General features: G+C 41.3%; 3 protein-coding genes across 7 annotated transcripts; 2 read left to right on the top strand and 1 right to left on the bottom strand.

The window, feature by feature from the left end:
• Window positions 1–119: 119 nt before the first annotated feature.
• Window positions 120–4235, top strand: apex1 (APEX nuclease (multifunctional DNA repair enzyme) 1). The gene is made up of 5 exons (XM_044186871.1): window positions 120–277; window positions 1532–1663; window positions 1770–1933; window positions 2025–2217; window positions 3068–4235. Exons 2-5 carry the CDS (start codon window positions 1603–1605, stop codon window positions 3580–3582), a joined length of 933 nt encoding a protein of 310 aa, XP_044042806.1. The 5' UTR covers window positions 120–277; window positions 1532–1602; the 3' UTR covers window positions 3583–4235.
• LOC122871574 (zinc finger protein 7-like) lies at window positions 4225–12822 on the bottom strand. 3 transcript variants are annotated; one of them, XM_044186863.1, is made up of 9 exons: window positions 12686–12822; window positions 10902–11104; window positions 10647–10745; window positions 10347–10439; window positions 9949–10059; window positions 8591–8714; window positions 7361–8486; window positions 7106–7158; window positions 4225–5817 (listed from the first exon to the last, which is right to left on the bottom strand). In XM_044186863.1, the coding sequence occupies exons 2-9, from the start codon at window positions 11049–11051 to the stop codon at window positions 4571–4573; spliced, it is 3003 nt and encodes a 1000-aa protein (XP_044042798.1). In that variant the 5' UTR covers window positions 11052–11104; window positions 12686–12822; the 3' UTR covers window positions 4225–4570. The 3 variants fall into 3 exon arrangements, with proteins under 3 accessions (XP_044042798.1, XP_044042796.1, XP_044042797.1); XM_044186861.1 differs by lacking the exon at window positions 12686–12822 and adding an exon at window positions 11841–12111; XM_044186862.1 differs by lacking the exon at window positions 12686–12822 and adding an exon at window positions 11841–12111 and having other exon boundaries at window positions 4225–5814.
• On the top strand, window positions 12223–20140 carry selenoo2 (selenoprotein O2). 3 transcript variants are annotated; one of them, XM_044186867.1, is made up of 10 exons: window positions 12223–13076; window positions 14422–14625; window positions 14736–14913; window positions 15062–15192; window positions 15473–15750; window positions 15920–16053; window positions 16727–16758; window positions 16915–17100; window positions 17569–17725; window positions 18615–20140. In XM_044186867.1, the coding sequence occupies exons 1-10, from the start codon at window positions 12643–12645 to the stop codon at window positions 18789–18791; spliced, it is 1911 nt and encodes a 636-aa protein (XP_044042802.1). In that variant the 5' UTR covers window positions 12223–12642; the 3' UTR covers window positions 18792–20140. The 3 variants fall into 3 exon arrangements, with proteins under 3 accessions (XP_044042802.1, XP_044042803.1, XP_044042804.1); XM_044186868.1 differs by lacking the exon at window positions 16727–16758 and having other exon boundaries at window positions 15920–16082; XM_044186869.1 differs by lacking the exon at window positions 17569–17725 and having other exon boundaries at window positions 18615–18772.
• Window positions 20141–20551: the final 411 nt, after the last annotated feature.

Genomic DNA, 20551 nt, shown 5'->3' with positions numbered 1-20551 from the left:
TAAGCAACATATCAGGATAATGTAATGTACGTTATAGCTACCAGTGTTGTGTATGTTAATCAATTTTTCAAAATGAGGAATACAAATTTAGAGGGGTTTTTGTCATTTTTATCAGGCATGCGTTTAGACAGTCTCTACGTACAGCAAGCACCAAGCACATGGTCAGAAATCTTTACTGTGCTTTGTGTATGTGTGCGCGTGTGAGTGAGTGTCTTTAGGGGGAGTGACTGTGTAGCAGCACAGACTGGTCTTTGCATCCTGTTGTGGAAGTGAGAAAGTAAGATTATTTGCATCTCCTTTTCCTGAAACGTGTAGCTGGTTGAAATAACTCTAGCGTTATTTAACATTTGCATTTGTTGATTAATCAAATAAGCGGTGTAGGAAGCGATTTAGTAGCTGGCTGGTTATTCTTCATTCATTCTCAGTGCAGGCCGTCCGCTGCTGGCTCTGAGCTCTTTGTCACAGAGGAAACGCTAGCGTTAGCATAGCTTGCTATTAAACCTGTTGTGTAACGCGTGAAAACAGAAAAAAAAACTTCTTCTGTTGTTGGTTGTACGTCTTCTCCATGCATGCTGTTAATTTTGCATCCAGCGGGTAACAAATTCATTCGTATTTTGCATGTAGTGTGCTTTTCTATCTTCCACATCAACGACTTGCATCAAAATAAACGCTCAGCGTACTTCCCCTTTGTCAGAGAATTTATTTAAGCTTTCAGAAACTTAATTTACCTCAGGCTGACAAGCACCACTTGTAAAACAAATGCGTACGTGTATAACTGAGACATTTTGTAACATGAGGCTATGCAGGTAACGTTACTCAGAAATGAACTAATATTTCTTGCAAGAGGGGAGGCATCGTAGTTCGGCTAACATCCGATAGGCCGATACTGGTGCTGATATGCATCTATATGAGTGTTAGTACACATTTAAGTTTTCACACTTGCCTATTTCCAAGTATTAGCCGTAAAAATGAAAATAGACTGATACATCAGCCGATATTGGCTAATTTCAGATACGTATTATAACTAAGATTTATCGTTCTTGGATTGTTTTTACATGCACTGGTTTTCTGAGTGACTCTGCATGGAGATGTGTTGATGACTGAAAACTCAAAATATGCTGAATTGGAATTATTAATAATTTGTCGACAGTTGTTCAGTCTATAAAATGCCAGATTTAAATGCCCATCACTATTTCCCAGAACCCAGGGCGATCTCTTCAAATTGCTTGTTTTGTCTGACCAACAGTACAAACCCAAAATAAATTCTATTTACAATGGCACAAAACGAGAAAAGCAACAAATCGTGACATTTGAGAAGATGGAAACAGTAAATGTGGGCCATTTCCTTTGACAAGTGACTTGTAATAATTGCGTAATTGATGAATTGACCACAGTAAAAACCTGCAGATTCTCTGGCCTTAATGGCACAGTTGAGAACCTTTTGTAAAAGTCTTGCATGTTGTTGTAGCATTTGACACTTAACAGTTTCAGACAAAACCCCTTCACTTAAATTCCTCTTCTGTTTTTCCAGCGGCGCGTGTGCTGTTGTGTGTGCGTGTTGTGTGTCTGCGAGGTGTGTTTGCTGTCAGAGCGAGTTCAAGTATGAAGAGAGGCAAGAAGGCAGAGGAGGCGGCTGCAGATGGCGAAAATGACACAGGCTCTGGTACTACAGCCTGCACTAATGCACATTTTAAATACATACTGTTCTCTACATATTAAACAACAACTTTTGAATATGTTTTGCTAACTAAAACACCTTTCACCTGTAGCTTCTGCAAAGAAAACAAAGAAGGCCAAGGAACCAGAGGCCCCAATAATGTACGATGATCCTCCTGACAAAATGACTAGCAAAGACGGACGCAACGCCAACATGAAAATCACCTCTTGGAACGTGGACGGGCTGAGGGCCTGGGTGAAAAAGAAGGGCCTGGATGTGAGTTTGCAGTGGACTTGATGAACTAAAGCAACATAAGTCTAGTTTTGAGACTGGTTTTAATGGTTAACACTTATGTTCGTCCTCTCAGTGGGTGCGTGAGGAGGCTCCAGATGTTTTGTGCCTGCAGGAGACAAAGTGTGCAGAGAAAAACCTTCCTGCTGACATCACCTCAATGCCTGAGTACCCTCACAAGTACTGGGCCGTGTCAGATGACAAGGAGGGTTACAGTGGTGTGGCCATGCTCTGCAAGACTGAACCCCTCAAAGTTACCTATGGCATTGGTGAGTGGTGTCTTCTAATGCTGTTGTATCATTTGGAACTATTAAAACATTGGGCCTGTATAGCAGACCTCATTCATTGGTCTAAGGAGTCTTGATCCTGCTATAAATGGCAAAAAGAATTGTTTAGATTCTTGGGTGTAATTTTATGAACCAAGTTTGCAGAATACTGCTTCAAATGGATACTTTCTAAGTGTTTGGATGTTTGGAGATGGCACAAAAAAGACATTTAAGTTTAAATTTTAAGTACACCTACACATTTTATGTGGTTACAGGAGTAGTTTGCTATTTGGGAAATAAAACTGGACTATGTGCTGGGTTATTTCTTGGCTGGGGGGGCAATAACTTCCTGGAGTCTCTGCTGGTTGCTTGGCAACTGCTACCACATCCGGCACAAACCCTGTAAAATTGCATATAGTCAGTTTTACACGTTGGGTTGTGTACGGATGAGACACAACATGTTAATTAGTGAGCTGTAGAGGCGCTGGTAGGCAGGCTAGCTGTTTCCCTGTTTCCAGTCTTTGTGCTAAGCTAAGCTAACCGGCTCCTGGCTGTAGCTTCATATTTACTGTACAGATGACTCTTCGGCAAGAAAATGAATAAGCATATTTCCCAAAATGTCGAACTATTGCTTTAAAGACAAACTGTCAGTTACATATTGTTATACACTGCAAAGAAAAATGTTAAGCTGTATCACTACACTACTTGGCTTTGCTGACAGTCTCTATTACCCTTAATTTCCATTATGAACACAATCAAACCTACACAAGAAATTACTAAAATGAACTCTCTTTGAATCCTGGTGATGTAATTGCATTCAATTTTAACGGAACCTTCTCTACCAATCCTCCAGGCAAAGAAGAACATGACAATGAGGGCCGCGTCATCACTGCCGAGTTCCCCACCTTCTTCCTGGTGACTGCCTACGTGCCTAACTCCGGTAGAGGCCTTGTGCGCCTAGATTACCGCAAAACCTGGGACGTGGACTTCCGGGCATACCTGAGCGAGCTGGACATACAGAAGCCCCTGGTGCTGTGTGGCGACCTTAATGTCGCACATCAGGAGATAGACCTGAAGAACCCCAAAGGGAACAAGAAAAACGCAGGCTTTACCCCCGAGGAGCGCGAGGGCTTCAGCCAGCTGCTGGAGGCCGGTTTCACCGACAGCTTCCGCGAGCTCTACCCCGAGCAGACCCACGCCTACACCTTCTGGACCTACATGATGAACGCCCGCGGAAAGAACGTGGGCTGGAGGCTCGATTACTTTGTGCTGTCGTCCGGTCTGCTGCCAGGTCTGTGCGACAGCAAGATCCGCAACAAGGTCATGGGAAGCGACCACTGCCCCATCACTCTGCACATAGCTGTGTAGGTCACTGTCTGGTTAGCAGGGCTACTGCTTTGCATAGCCTTCACTGTTTTCTTAGTACCATTCCGACTTGGCTGAAACTATCATGTATGCCAGTGTGTGCTCTGTTAGACTGAGGCATTGCCTATTTAGGCAGGGAAGTCTTACATTTGTTGACCTTTCTCATGGGTGAAGTGCTGCCCAAACTCTTACTCTCTCAGTAGCTCAGTTGTCTAGTACTCTGATCTTTTTCAGTTTTCACATGAAATTAATAAAATGACTTCACAACACAATTCATAATGCCCATTTGTCCTCTTCATGTAATTGAAGTCTGTCAGTAAACCCAGTGATGTACACCTTAATTCCTCTCTGCTATTCTGTAAAGATGCAACACTAAATACTCCAAGATGTCTAAGCTGATTCTCAACAATGACCTGTTACTGGCTGTAGAACTGTTACAGTGTAACTCCTGTCTGTACTACTGCTGACCTGAGACACAAGCCTCCATGCCACAGAACCTGCAGTATGTTTTTGTGTTACTGTTTGAAATTAAACCAATGCTGTTAAAAGAAAATGTAACTTGTTCTATCACAAAAATGTTTAAAGTCTCTTTTCCAACTAGTGTTAACTTTTCTGTTGTAAAACATGCCTACAATAAAGACTGGATTTATGTAAAACCTTTTGTTTATTATTTGTCGATTGAGCCAAAATATTAGACAAAAGTTGCAACAGACTTTATCTGAAAAACACATACTCCTCTGCTCAGTGTGCTTTAATCGCTACACAACCTGTAAATCAAATGCATTCAGTATAACGGGACATTCAACATGAACCTATTCTTGCTAGAACAAGTTTCTAAACTAGATGCAGTTCACTGCGATTGCATAGAAGATAACGTTACAATAATCCATCTACGCTAGCTTTTGTCCCAGTCTAAACTAATTTATAAACTCATACCATTTACATTTCCAAAATATTAATCTCCAGATCAATAAATTCAAGTCTTGACTGACTATGTTAACTTCATGATATGCGTTCGTTGATGCATTTTGAGATTATATGACTGCCTGAATCCCTTCCCACATTCTACACACAGGTATGGTTTTTCCCCTGAATGTGTTCGCTGGTGTCTTTTCAGGCGGTTGGCACTGAGGAAGCTCTTGTCGCAGTCGGTGCAGGAGTACGGCCGGACTCCGGTGTGGTAGCGCAGGTGGATGGTCAGGTAGCAAGACTGAGTGAATTTCTTGCCACAGTGGGGGCACTGGAAGGGCTTGTGGCCCGTGTGGAAACGCTCGTGCTTCAGAAGCTCGGCGTGTGAAAAGAAGCCCTTCCCACAGTCGGAGCAGAGGTATGGCCTCTCGCCTGAATGAGTCAGCTCGTGTCTGATCAAAGTCGCCTTATACACAAAACTCTTGTCGCACTGTGAGCAGCTGAACACGTTTTCCCTGGTGTGGCAGCGCTCGTGCTTCTTCATGTTACGTTCCCTCTTGAAGCTCTTACCACAGAAAGAACACATGAAGGGCATTTCCTCTGAGTGGATCTTCATGTGGCTCAGCAAACCCCCCTTGTAGAGGAATCCCTTGCCGCACTGCGTGCATATGTGCGGCCGCTCCTTTTGATGGATGCGTTGATGTGCAGTGAGAGCTGCCCGGTAGGCGAAGCTCTTTCCGCAGTTGCAGGTGTGCACTCTTTCTTCTTGGTGAGTCTGGAGGTGCCTGTTGAGGTAGCTGGCACAGCTGAAGCCCAGGTCACAGCGAGGACATTTGTAAGAACGCTCCACCTTGTCAGCGTCCTCGCCGTGGGTCTTCAGGTGCCTCACCAGTGCCGACTTCCACGCAAATGCCCGGCCACACTCTGAACACAGGTACTCGCCGTTCTCCATGTGGGTGCTCTTGTGCTCCCTCTGGGCCACCAGGGTCTTGAAGAACTCCCCGCAGATTAGGCACTCGTACTTGCGCCCGGACTTGTGTGTCTGCTTGTGCCTCTCCAGTGACTGTTTGAAGGAGAACCGCCGTCCGCACTGAGAACACAGGAAGGGCTGCTCGCCTGTGTGGATGCGCTGGTGGGCTTTTAGCAAGGACTGGAACTTGAAGGTCTTCTCACAGTCAGGACAACTAAAACGGCCCTCTTCATCTGTGAGAGGCTTGTCATCCTCAGTCTGAACAGAGTGAACCTTGTCAGTGTGCTGCTGGACCTGTGTTTCTTCTGGGTGGTGGAAGGAGCACTTAGGACAGGAGAAAGCCGCTGATGAGCCATCTGCTACAGAACCATAAGGAAAAACAAAGTTATTAGAGACTGGAGCAAGAAATGAACAATGTGCTAAGAAATGGTAAAATTACGTGCTTGCATTTCAGACTTTTATGTTTGTAAGAGCCATTAAAAGGATTTTCAGTAACCATGCAAATTACAGGTTGGAAAAGGAACAATTACTTGTATGTTTGTCCATAACTAAAATTTAATTGCAAACAAATTGTTTGAAAGAAGTTGGAAATTTTGCTAGAAAAATAAGTTTTTAAAAAACGCTGACCTGTAATGACACATTTGCTCAATATGAAACTATCATATCGGCAGGAAAATGTGCAACTATTGTAAACAAGCTGTTGCCACTTGGTTTCTTTTCTCTGATACGGACTTGGCTTATTCAACTGTTGCCTTGAAATACTTTTACACTTATTTTATTGTAAGCAATTTTTATATAATTAAGTATTCACAAATATTACATAATACTGAAAATAGCGCTGCAACTAACATTTACATTATCGATTCATCTGCCAATTATTTTCTTGATTGATCAATTAACTGTTTTGTCTATAAAATGTCAAAAATAGTAAAAAATACCAAATATAATTTCTCAGAGCTCAAGGCAACACATTTAATAAATTGCTTGTTTTGTCTGACCAACTGTCCAAAAACTAAAGATATTCAATTTACTAAAATATTTGACAAAGAAAAGCAGCAAATCCTCTCATTTGAGAAGCTAGAACAAAAGAATGTGATGTTTGGCATTGATGCTTGAAAAATGACTGAAACGATTATTTGATCAAAATAATGACTAATTTATAATAGTTTTTGTCGATCAAGTAATTAATTAATTGTTTCAGCTCTACTTGAAAAATTCTGAGATAATTGATAAGTTCCAATATTAAATATACATCCCATACATCCCAGTATAATCAAATAAAGCTGCCTGTCAAAGCATTCAAGGCCCAACTTGGCCATTAGTCATTCAAGATAAACTTTATAAAGACTTTAAGATAAAGACTTTTTACTATCTTGATGCTAACGATTTCATAAAAATATGTAATAAAAATGATTACAGAAGGAACATTTCCAACTTTTTTCAAACAAATTGTTAATATTTTATGGACAAAGTACGTGGTAATTATTAGTTAATTTCTGGCCTGTAATTTACAATTTATCAGATTTTCAGATGCCTTGATTTTTTTTTATGTAACGTATACTGTAGTCCACGTTCTCGTATCTCTCTGGTTATGTAATTGTGGTGAGAAAGATCAAAAAAATTATATTTCTAAAGATGAACACTCACTTTCATCACCGTCTTTTGATGAGACCATGGAGGACCCATAAGAGTGTTCTGCACTGTTGACAAGAAAGGAAAAATAAACATGAGGCACTGATGTCCCACCACAGCCACCATATATTCAACTGAACATAATATAGTACATTATATTTCTATGTACTAAACATGTAATAAACCAAGGATGACAAAAACAGAAATGAAGGAAACCATTTGTGAGACAAGAACAGATCAAAAGTGGTTAATGAGGACAGATGGATTTACCAATTGAAAGGCAAAGGCTTTAGCTCTGGAGGGTTCGCCACAGTGACCTCCTTCCTTCTTTTAGTGGTCATGCACTTCTGTAAATTTATCACCTGGATCTTCATGGTTGGTTTGCGTTTGCGCCCACTTGTGCGGACCTTCACCTGGGAAATGTCTTCATTGTCAAGTTCAGGGATCCTGCCTTCAGGCTCAGAGGTGGGACGCTCACTGCTCTGAACATCTGCATTCTCTGGATCGCGGTCACCATTATCATCCGCATGGCTGTCGGGTCCAGCAAGTGCAGCGCTGACATTTTCATCACATATGACAACCTCTTGCCCATCCTTATGGCTCTCTGTGAGCTTGTTTGCGTTGTGATCATCAGTGTGAATTTTCAGGTGCCTTGCAAGTGCCAGCTCCCAGTTAAATTTCTTGTTGCACTGACAACACGTGTAAACACCATCTTCCATGTGTGTTTGCTTGTGCTCTGTGCGGGCTGACAAGGAGTGGAAGGTCTCCCCGCAGATAACGCAGTCGTACTTGCGTCCAGTTTTGTGCGTGCGTCTGTGCCTGTCGAGGGACTGCCTGAAAGAGAAGCAGCGACCACAGTCATTGCACCGGTGGGGGCGTTCACCAGTGTGGATGACCCTGTGGGCGATTAGCGAAGAGGCAAACTTAAATTTCTTCTCACAGTCTGGGCAGTCATGAGGTCCCATAGAGATTTTGTGTTGAGAGGACGCTAAGTCGTCCTTGTTAACTTTTGGAAGGAGGATGTTTGGCAAACCACTTGCAGCTTTTTCTTGTGTTGCTTCTTCCCCTGCTCCACCTACTTCTTCTTCCCTGGTTGTCTCATCAGGAAGCACTACAAGCGAATCTTCAGCCACTGTGCTAGTGTCTGTTCCCTCAAAGCAATTTTCTCCCATCACCACCTCGATGTCGGTGCTTGCGCCCAATTCAACCTCTGCGTAATCTGTCACTGTGATTATTTCAACTGCTACATCATCCACGAATGATACAGTGTGTGTGTCATCACTGAGGCCTTGCAGTGGATCTGACTGGTTGGGTTCTTCTGTAGGTTTTGCCACTTTGCTAGGGGAAACTGCAGAGAGGGAGGAGAGGATGCTGTCGCCCATGCCAGAAGGTGGAACTGCACAAAAAAGGCCAAGAATAACACATAAGTTATTGTCATAGAGTCCAGTCTTCAACGATGAAAGTGGAATAATATAGATGTGGTTATGGGAAGTGACTTACCATGTTGATCTAAATGCCCAAGGTGTTTGTGGTGCTGGAGTAAATTTTTCAGGTCTGTAGGCTCAGAGACTAAATGCACACAATCCTCCAACACAGAGCATTCAGCTCCAAGCCAGGAGACAGTCTGTGGGAAATGTATGAAAACACACATCACGTCAAATCCAATATAATCAAAAGATTTCAACTTCAAAAGTAGGATACCAAGACATCAGATTTGCAGGTTAAACATCTGTAAGATATATCACTACCCAATAATGTTCAACAACATTATGTCTGTTTTACTTTGAATTATAGCTTAGGCAAAACTGAGACATTGTTATTACTGGCGATGAGTGTAGCAATGCACCTCATTTAGACAGCATTCGCAATTTGAGACAGTTCCTATTGGTTAAATAGAGTATACTATGTAGCATATATCATGTAGCCATTAGTAACTGCTGCTTATTGCTATATGGCAGATGTACTATGTAATCTTATCTAAACCTCATTACTGTGACACTAAGCAGAACTTGAGACTAATATCTTATTTAATTGAAGATTAGATCATTATCATTCAAGAACGGGCGGCTGTGGCTCAGGTGGTAGAGCGGGTCGTCTACTGATCACAGGTTGGCAGTTTGATCCCCACCTCTTCTTGTCCACATGTCAAAGTGTCCTTGGGCAAGACACTGACCCCAGCCACTGGGGATGCTACTGGGAGCAGCTGAAAGAAGAAGATTCAAGAACCTATGCAAATGTAGTGCCTACCTGTCTGAGCCAAAAAGACCTGTGCAGACTTCAGTCTGTAAATAGAACACTGCAGCCAGATGTTTCATTAGATCCACCATGAAGGTATGTGTCAAACTTTTTGAATTTTCTAACATTTTACAATTGGATTGTTGTTAAAAGTACTGCTCTGCCTGGTCCCATCTGACCTTTATTGATTGAAAACTGTTGGAGCCTTTACATGTGGATTTGATTAGCAGTGAACTAATTTCATGTGTCACTGAACTCACTCATTCTTATTGATATATGCCACTGTTGAATAGGATATGCTGATGCTGTGTGCGACTTATAAATAGCTTATCACTCCTATTTCATTAGTAATACCGGTGGTGTGCCACTCTTTAGTGTTATATGCCACTTTGAACAGAGGTATGTTGTTACTGTTCGACTGGCATATGGCACATGAAAACCAAAACCACTAGAACAAGAGTGGCATACCATCAGCCACTTTTAAAACTGGCGCTGTTGTCTAACTGTAATGCAAAGTTAATTTCTTCCACTGTTATTGGAATTCAGATGTATTAATATAGTAGTATAGAAGCAATATGGTAGTTTAAGTTGTTCTTTGATGGTGACATACTGTTTCCTCTCACCTGCTCAAGGTCAGGAACGGGCAACAGCTGTGCCAGCCGAAAGAGGAACTCAGAAAACAGCGTCTGCAAATCACTGTCATACTGAGGGCCATACTCAGCAGGGAAGACCTCCTTTGAATGACAAGAAGAAATTGAGATAAAAAACTATTATACTGCATCACAAATACAAAACTAAAGGCAGGTATCGCTGCTATTTTTGCAGCTACTAAATAAAATGTTAGTTTTGCCTTTTTTATATTCTGCAAGTTTCTTTTTTTTCCCAAACATGTTTCCAAGCAATTTGTATCTACCAGATTCCACAACAAACTGAATGTCTGCAACTAACAGAGCCCAGCTTCATACAGATTCTAAACTATAATGGCAAGTAACATTTACAGTTGGAAGTGATACTGCCTCACCAAGAAAAAGTCTTGTCTCTCTTCGGGATCTTTGAGCAGAGTCTGGATCAACTCAAGAAAGTTAACTGCTATTTCCTCTTCTGATTCTTTCATCTGCAATATGAACATAACAATTACACATATTACAAGTTCACAACTGGATAACTGCCAAAGTGGTGTTGATATGATTGTTACCCAGCCAGTAACAGCATATGTTTACAATAAACACATATTGATCTAAGAGGCAGAAATGCTACAAAGATTGAATGTTAAAATTGATGTGTGAATTGAAATCAACTAATCTAGACTGTAGACACTTACATCTACCAGGGTGGGGTGTCGCGATTTAATCTTGTCCAGATGAGACAAGATGAAGTCTGGTTCCACAAGCTGCTCACTTCGGCACAACTCAAGAATATACTGAGGAGGTAGAAACAAACTTTGCACCAAAATACTCATGTTCACAGTACAGTTCACACATCATTAACTGTCTATAACTATTTATCATTGCCTCCATCTTTAAAAACTAAATGTTACATTAGTTGTGAATGCCTTGTGTCCTCCACTGGTACCCACCCTGGCTCTTAATCCCAGGTTAAGCTGCATCCTGTGCTTGTACATTAGCAGCTCAGGAACCATGTCCATCACCAAAGACACATACTCTGCCACTTTCCAGTAGTTCATGACATCTTGTTTCTTCAGGACCTGCCACATGGAGGCTGCCATAAGCTGGAAAGGTGGAACCAGGAGGCGCAGCGACTCCAGAGGAAAGGGGTCACCTAAAAATAGAAAAGCACTCTGACTGAAAGCAAATGTACAGTATCTAACCTATATGTCCCATGTATCCTAATTCGTCTAGTCTGATATGTTATCTGTCTACATAGGGCAAAATCACATGTCGAGTTAATTATAATCACATTGGACTGTACGCTCAAATTGGGGCTGTTATTTACAGCTGTATTCTCAGTTATTCATTAAGTAATTCTGGGACTTATTTTGTGAATTAATTGATAAATAAATAAAAATAATAATAATAATTAATACAATTATGCATAATACCATATAAAAAACCCACGAATGTGAGGACAGTAAATGTTAAGAGAATAGATATGTTGCCCATCTCTAATTCTCGTTCAGTGGGAGGATCTAGCTTGCAGAGTGCTTTTGTTTATTAGCTATAGGAACAGCGACGTGTTTTGAATGCAACCTTTCTAGAAACAGAGTGCATGTTCAATAACAACAATGTTGCTCAAACCCAGTTAGCTTTACTTTTGCCATGTTTGTATGCTGTACATACAGCACTCATATTCATAAGACAACATGCATGCAAAATGATTTGCGATGCATAATAAAACAACGTAACGTTACTATCCGGTGATAAGTTAATAAGCTATCTAAGCTAATTTAGCTAGAGTAGAACCACTGATAAAAGTCAACGTTAGCTAAACTATCGCCAACTCCAAGTTTTCCAAGCAAATTTGCTTTTAACCGTTCTTGGTTTTCCAGCAAACAAACCTTTGGAAATGGCCGTGAAGACACCTGAGTCCATCTTCTCACACCGGTGTTGAAAAATTTGATTAGCTGTGGTTAGCTGCAGTTAGCCAGCTAGCTACCCACCCACCCAGCCACACTTGACTAGTATTAGCCGTTACAGGGTGACAAAAATTGGATTGAGGTAACTATCCAACTGAAACTACAAAACTTCTCCTCTAAATAAGAGAAGTAGTCAAATTAAACGTATAAAAAAATAAAGCAAGCAGTTACATGGGGCAATTGATTTGTTGTCAGAGGCTTCTTCTTCTCTGTTTATATTTTATGGCAGGTGACATTTTTCTTGTTGTTAGGTTGTTACCGCCACCTGCTGGATAATATTTACCCTGTACTCCCCAAAACAACAATGCGCTCTGCCCTCTGGAAAAAGAACTACAATTTTCATATGTGTTTGGTGTCTTCTTCTGTGTTTTTGGCTTTCTTCGGTGGTTTCATAAAGTTTATTTTTTCTGGATTTGTGCCATTTTTTTTCCAGTCTTTTTTATTTTTTCTGTTTTTAAAGCCTTTAGGTGTAGTTTTTGTTTTTGTTTGTTTTTTTGTTTTTTTACAAAGTATTCTGATATTTATGGACTAAATGTGTTCTTGTGTTTAATTTCTGCCTTAATACTTTTTCACTTGTTTAGGCTTACATTTGGCCAATTTCATGCTCCTGAACACTGTCTTACGTATTCCACAGTGCCATACAATAGGCAACCGACTAACGCCACCGCGCAGTGACACACAGCCCTGGTTATGACTGACTGTGTCGTATTGAACTTGAGTCTTCATGGAGCCCTCTCAGTGCGTGTCCACGGCTCTGGAGCGCTTACCTTTCAACAACACGGCGCTGAAAAAGCTGCCGGTGGATGACTCAGAGGAACCCGGGTCCCGGACGGTCCCAGCGGCGTGTTTCTCCCGAATTCGGGCTCTTCAGCCCCTGGTACGTCCGACCTTCGTGGCCCTGTCCCAGTCAGCGCTGACTCTGCTCGACCTGAGTGTGCAGGATGTGTTGGCTAATCCCCTGGGCCCGGAGTATTTGAGCGGCTCCAGGCTGCTGCCTGGCTCCGAGCCGGCTGCGCACTGTTACAGCGGGCACCAGTTCGGGCTGTTTGCGGGACAGCTGGGAGATGGAGCGGTGATGTACCTGGGGGAGGTGGAGTCGGGCACCCATGGGCGATGGGAGATTCAGGTGAAAGGTGCAGGAGTCACACCCTACTCCAGGTAATTTTTGCTGTTTGTGCTGACAGTTGAGCATTTACCATCCCATTTTTAACACGACACATTTGGAGCAGTTTAGCATATGCCTCACCACAGGAACAGGTTATAGACTAGCTCTGGGACAAAATGATATTGGATGAAGTTTTCTCTGACCAAGTGAGAATAAGACAATTTCAGCAGGTGACACAACCAATCTTTCATAAGACTTGCTCACCAGAGGCATGTGAATGCATTAACCCAAGGAGAGCTGCTTAAGAGCTTAACTGCCTGGCACACATCAAACATATCCCCCACTGCTTAACAATTGTGTGCTCAGTAGAACCAGTACACCTTTAGTTTCCCCAGCTGATTTGGTCGGTTAAACATACATAGCAGAACGAATATTTGAGACTGTTTCTTAGTCTTGACTTGCACGTATCTCACCAATCTCACTATATTTCACAATAACAATCACAATCTCTAATTTCAACTCTACAGCTACCTGTCATTTGTGGATTTGCATGGGCTTTTGCAACCTACTGTCCTGAAAGTTGCTGTAAATGTGGCAGTGAACTGGCACAGATGGCTGACATATTGCATGGCTGAACGCATTTGGGCCAGTTTTACCATGTACATATGTGCATGCCTTAAATAAATAGAGGGCAACTGTAACTGTGATTCTTGACCTTTAAACAGTAGTTCAACGTAAAAAAAAAAAAGGTCTGCTTACTAGCTTTTTTGTGAGCTTTCAACCACTTCTCATGGTCTTCCCATTGGATGTAGTTTGTTCAGTTGTCAAACTGAAAGCTCTGGAGAAATCTAGTAAGTGGACCTTGGCTGAAGATTTTGTTGTGAAATCACATGCATTGAATTGATCGCCAAACAGCATCTTACAAATAATGTGTTGGATCTTATTCTTTGTGATTTAGTTTGTCTGTCCTAATGTAAGGTCGGTTAAGTTTGGTCTTGTGTAGGTTTGATGAACGATAAAAAAAGAACTAAGGAATTTTACCCCCTTTTCCGTTAGAGAAGGTTTTGTTTGCTTACCTGTGTCCAAGGTTATACCTTTAATTCACTGAAAACTATTGGACAGAAGTTTCTAGTTTGCCTACCGCTTGTTGACCCATCAAACAGATACACAAGATCCATTTTAAATACCAGCAACCTGTTCATTAGACAAAAAGGCCTATTTCCTGGTCTAACCATTTTTGTAATTTTTGATTTTTTGCTGAGACAGTTTGCAAGTTATGCCAAAAGTTTACAAAAGCACGCACATCCAAACGCGATAAATACTAGGTTTTGGACCGAAGTACATGTGAAAAATGAAAAAATGTTGATCTGTGTGACAAACACATTGCAATTTTCTCAGAGAGGGTGATGGCAGGAAGGTGCTTCGCTCCAGTATCAGAGAGTTCCTGTGCAGCGAGGCCATGGCCGCCCTGGGGATACCCAGCACCCGTGCAGCCTCCCTCGTGACCTCTGACCTCTATGTCAGCAGGGATCCACTCAACAGCGGCAGGCGCATTCCTGAGCGCTGCTCAGTCGTCCTGCGTCTTGCCCCTTCCTTCCTCAGGTAGGAAACATTTAAAGTGTTTTCAGACTTGTATCAGCACGCAAAACACTTTAGAGCTATCTCTGGAGAAATATGGACAGTTTATTATGTGTATCTTACCTTTATTTTAGATTTGGATCTTTTGAGATCTTTCTGGGCCGAGATGATTTCTCAGGCCTGCAGGGTCCCAGTGCAGGGCGCCATGACATTCGCGCTCAGCTGCTGAATTATGTCATTGAGACTTTTTATCCATGCATCCAGCAGACTCATCGCAACCGGAAAGACAGGAATATGTCTTTTTTCAGAGAGGTGAGAACTGACATGTTTGTTGGCAGAATGTCATACGGTCATAAACTCAGTGCTAATAATGGCAAACACTGTTTAGGACTTTAGGTTGGTTCTTTTCATGCTGGTGTTTTAGCATTTTGATCATCAAATTTGACTTGTTTATCCCCAGGTGATGATGCGAACCGCTAAGCTAGTCGCCCAGTGGCAGTGTGTTGGTTTTTGCCATGGCGTCCTTAACACAGACAACATGAGCATCTTGGGTCTTACTCTGGATTATGGCCCATTTGGTTTCATGGACAGGTAGGCTGCTGAAAGTGGAAGTCGGTGTTGCCTGCACTTATTTATTTGACCAGAGTGTTTTCTTTGCTTTCACATTGACCAGTTAGATTACTAGCAATCTCAAAATAAACTAAAAAAAAAAAAATAATTTTCAGCTCTTCCTCAGTAAAATGGTTTTAAAAGTGAGATTACAATCTGTTTTGACATACAGTAACTAGAAAGAAGATAATTTATAGAATAGCAATATTTCGTGCCATCATGTGTCATATTCAATATGAAAACTCCCCCACCTGTGTGTCAGATTTGATCCAGATTTCGTTTGCAACACCTCGGACAAAAGAGGACGCTACTCATACCAAGCCCAGCCATCTGTGTGCCGCTGGAACTTGGCTCGCTTGGCAGAGGCGCTGGGCTCTGAGCTGGATGCAGCTGAGGCAGGGGCTGTCCTGGATGAATTCATGCCCACATACGAAGCCTTCTACCTGTGTATCATGAGGAAAAAGCTGGGCCTTGTGAGAAAAGAAGAGGCAGAGGACAGCGAGCTCATATCAGAGCTGCTGCGCCTAATGCACAACACTGGTACAAAGACAGAAAACTTTGATAAGAAAGATTAATGGTTTTTGGTAATGTGTTAGACTATAGGAATCTGTGAAAATGTGACTGAGCCTTCTATATATATATATAAATGTCCACATATAGTTGTGCTTTTGCCATCTTGTCATGGTACTAAAGCATAATGTCTTCCTAGGGGCAGATTTCACCAACACCTTCCGCCTGCTGAGCCGTGTCCCCTGGCCTGAGGAGGTCGACAGCGAGAGGGCCACAGTGGGGCCAGTAGTGGACCTCATCCTAGAACAGTGTGCCTCTATCGAGGAGCTAAAGGTGGCTAATGAGCCAACTATGGAGGACCGGTGAGGAAGTATATGGTGGTTAGATATATACGTGTATTTTTTCATAGCAGCTATAACAAAAACATAAAGTCTGTAGCTGCCCCACCATATACTCCCAATGAATGTGCATTTAAAGGTGGGGTACGCGATTCTGGAGAAATCCAAATACAATGACAAATACCATGATATAGAGCGAACAACGACACAGCAAGTAATGTAAATAACGTTAGCTAGGTCGAAGCTAACAGCCAGAGAGGACGAGACGGTTTCCCAGAGCCAGCACAGCAGCTCCAGACAGCGATACTCACAACTCTCCTGCTACTGTAGCTAACATCACAACAACAGCATGTCTAGAAAGTAAGCTGAATGTCTGTGGGCAAGTCATTTAACGTTAGCTGACACACAAATCATGGCTGGAATAGTGTTGTTTATTTCCCATTTACAGAGCCAGGGATGTGTACAAACACCAAATTGTTTTTTCAGCGCACACACTGTTTGGACAGCTAACGGACCGTGAGGAGATATTTGCTGAATTTGGAAAAAAAAAAAAACGTGTATTGGATTAGAATCGCATACCCCGCCTTTAATCCTAGCTGAGCTGAGTATTGGTTTCAAATGACTAAATCACTCTCATCATTTAATTTGTTTTTCCTTTTATATGCTAGCATTTTGGGGAAAAAGCTTTCCAAGACAATATGTAAGTTAAATGTGTGTTTTGTAGCATTTGGAAGGATTTATGTTGAGATAGTAGCAGGCGTACATGGAACATCACATAGGACTAGAGCTAGATTTATGGTCAACATCAAGCATTCTCCTTTTCCCCACTTACCTCTAGCATTTTCTCCATTTCTAGCGAATTGGCGATGATTCTGTCCATGGCACAAACCAACCCAGTCATGTTTGGGATGGTGGCAGACAGGCCAGATGTGTCCGAGCAACTGGAAAGGATGGGACGGCTAAAGGAGCTGCTTGAGACAGATCAGGATGAGCTTCAGAAAAAGCAGCGCGATGACTGGATTCGCTGGGTTAGCCGATACAGGTAAGAAAAAAAGAGCTACGGAGCGTTTTAGCATCTTTCAGCTCGTTGTTTTGGTTTTACTGCCCACAGCTTTACTGTTTTGGTTCAGTGCCGCCACTCTCATCAACCTTGTTTCCAGCAGCAACAGGCAGCTTTGATAAAACCCACTATACACTACCTGCTCAGCTCCAAACAGCAGACAAAGTTAGCGAATAGCTTGTGAGCATTTAGCAGCTAAAGAGCAGCTCATATATTTTTACAAATATGTGATAAATATATTGGTATAACATATATGTCCCGATATGAAATTGTTGCAGTTTTGAATATGGACATAAATGGCATTTCAATATATGTCATATATGTGATTCCAGCATATGTACATACATTACATATATGACATTTTCATAAATCCACATATATTTCTGTATGGAATGAATCAACGCATTTTCTTGTTCCTTTAAAACAATTTCTCTTGCGCTGAAATACCAGGAGACGTTTAGCCAGGGAGTATGATGGCACGAGTGACTTGTCTCTCATCAAAAAGGAGAGGCTCAGTGTGATGAACATCACCAACCCCCATGTTGTCCTGCGCAACTACATCGCCCAGAATGCAATTCAGGCTGCAGAAAAAGGAGACTTCTCTGAGGTCAGGAGACCTCAATTGTTAAAATCTCCATTGGGACATCTAGATCTATTAAAGCTGGTCTACAAGGCAACATGGAGTTCACTAGTGTATCACAGGGTTTCCCCCAGGAAATTGGTTAACAATTTTTACTAAATCAATACCCCAGAAAATTATGTTTTCTACCACAGAAACAATAGTAACACAGGCAGTGGATGTACTGGATAACTTTTAAGCTAGTCCCTATACAGGACACTTTTTCTTTTACTAAAATGCTACTAACTGGGTCACTTCCATCCCTCTGAATTTGGTGATTTCAGTAATGCTGTATGGCCACATGTTTGTGTACATAAAAAAGCACATTTCTTCAGTAACTGGAAGGAGTTAGGGGCCAGTTGGAAGTAGCATTAGCAGCTAACGCTAGCGTTACTTGCTTTGCTCCTCTCTGTGACTTTACTGTCAGCACACACATCGCCTTATTATGAGCAGCGAGAGAGAAGGTGTTTTGGAAAGATTGGTTTTTGAGTGTATGTGTGAGTTTATTATATCGTTCACTTTTTACTGTAGACCTTGTCTCCAGACTTGACACTATCATTTCACATGACTTTTCATTTTGTTGTGTTCTTGTTATCATTTAACATCAGAGAGAGGACAAAGTTAGTGATTATAAATCAATGAATCTGAGTAGGCCACTAGATTGAGACGGCCATCAATAGTACGCATACACAGACATTAGTAAACTGTTCCTGCAAGACCAACAGCTGCTTTAATGGACTGAGTTGTCTCAATGTAGTTTGCAAAGAGCAATGTTGTTTTTTGTGTTTTTATGAGATTTAAGTTATGTTTTATGGAATTTTCAATCCTAGTATCCAAGGATCAATAGTAGTCATCTTATCTGTACTTTGTCCTGCAGGTCAACAGGGTCCTGAAAGTTCTGGAGAAACCATATTCTGATGCATTTGGACTGGAGCCCTTTGATGGACCTAATACATGTGGTGAAAAGGAGCAGAAAGGGAGGGAACTGACTGTCAGCTATGACAGGAAACCTCCTGCCTGGGCACAAAGAATTTGTATCACGTGATCCTCGTAGAGCCTCCTATAGGTGAAGGAGAGAGGTCTGTTTCCACTGGTGGACCACATAGGCCTCAGTTTTCAGAGCAAACAAGATATGGGTTGTCGGTACAGTTATTGCTGCTGCTCTATACTTCCACCTCAGACTCTTTCCTGCTTCCTGAAGAGAGGATGTAACCCAGTGTGTTCCAGTGTTCATCAGTGTGGTTATAGATCGATGTTTGCGTGATCATAATGCTTTTATTGCGGTGTTTAAAGGTGTTAAAGAGTAATACAACATCACAGTCAAATTTGATAAATTACCAAGTACAAATAAATCGGTTATGCTATTGAAGATACAGACAAGTAGTCTATGAATTTGCTGATGAAGTATGACGGCTCAGATGACCAGTCACACAATGACCTGTCTGGGTCTGAAACACTAGGAACACACTGAATATTACTACTACTTATAAGGTCAAAATGTCAATAGCCACAAGTATGAGCAATTCAAAATGTTTACCATTAGTTTCTTAAACCTACTGTAGATAGAATGATTGTTGGCACTTTGTTTCTAACAGTTTCTCAAAGTTTGAAATAAAAGATCCTGTGTTGTTTATCATAAAGTGTGTTAATTAACTGTGATGGTTTATATGTCTGCTTTAAACCTATACATATTAGTTATTAGCTCAGTGTCTTAAAGGCCCTGAAAACCTATTTTGTCAACCAGTTTCTTACTATAAACTATGGGGTCCTATATGAAAACAAATGTTTTTTCCAAACTTGGAACAGTTTTTTTATTTTTTTTACATGAGAATATCTGGTTATGTGTGTTTGTTTGTGCTTTTCTCACCGGTTTGAAGAGGCCAGGGCCTAGTTAGAGAAAGGTGATGTCACGAATTTCAGTGCAATGTCTGAATCAAAATGATAGCTGTGGCCACTGTCAATGAAATCTAATCACCCAGACAGTGCTGATGAAGAAGATTAGGAGTTTTGGTGTCTTAAACTCTTATAAATAATAACTAAGAATGTTTTTTTTCCAATCTTTAGCTTATTTAGTCTTGAAAATGTAATGTTATAGAGCAGTTGTATAGACAAATAGTGGCCCATGGGCCGTACTCAACCCTACAGCAAAAATATTTAGCCCCTGACAAAGGTTCCATAGCATCAAAGCTTTTGCATGATTTTTCACAAATCTACTGTAGATAACAATGTAAAGACAAGGCTCATGTAAATCTCAATAAATATGTCTTTGTAACATTTAATACTGCCCACACGTGAAACATGCAAACTTGCATCACACTGTATGAAAAGGGCATAGTGCTGGAATAAAGTCTAATGAATTTAGCAGATGACTAACGCAAATAAAAAATACAATCCACATTTAAATTAAACAAGTACCCCTTTAATTCATTCACCCCCCACCCCCCTATGAACAAGGCTTAAAAAACTGGCACATGGCTGAACCTAATCGCTGACCCCTGTTATAGGGAAGTACTTTGATGTGAAAACAACAATTAATTTGCTGATATTTACCATACAGTGTTTTACTGTATTGATGACACACCAGATTTTTCATTTAAAAAAAATCATTCATCCAATGTAATGATGTTTACAACCCAGTTAAGGTTGCCATGAGAGAGATATATCGTTTTATCCAACAGTTACTAGTGCATTTGTATTAACTTTTAATTGAAGTAGAGAATTGTGTTAATTAATGCTATGGTACACTATGTAGCATTGATTATTTATTAATAGACATTTTTATTGGCTGTGCTTATTGTGACCACAGTGCTAGTT

Source organism: Siniperca chuatsi, linkage group LG23 (assembly GCF_020085105.1).
Source record: "Siniperca chuatsi isolate FFG_IHB_CAS linkage group LG23, ASM2008510v1, whole genome shotgun sequence".
Classification (NCBI taxonomy): domain Eukaryota; kingdom Metazoa; phylum Chordata; class Actinopteri; order Centrarchiformes; family Sinipercidae; genus Siniperca; species Siniperca chuatsi.
The sequence above is the reverse complement of the archived record's forward strand: the minus strand, read 5'-3'. Positions and strand labels throughout refer to the sequence as shown.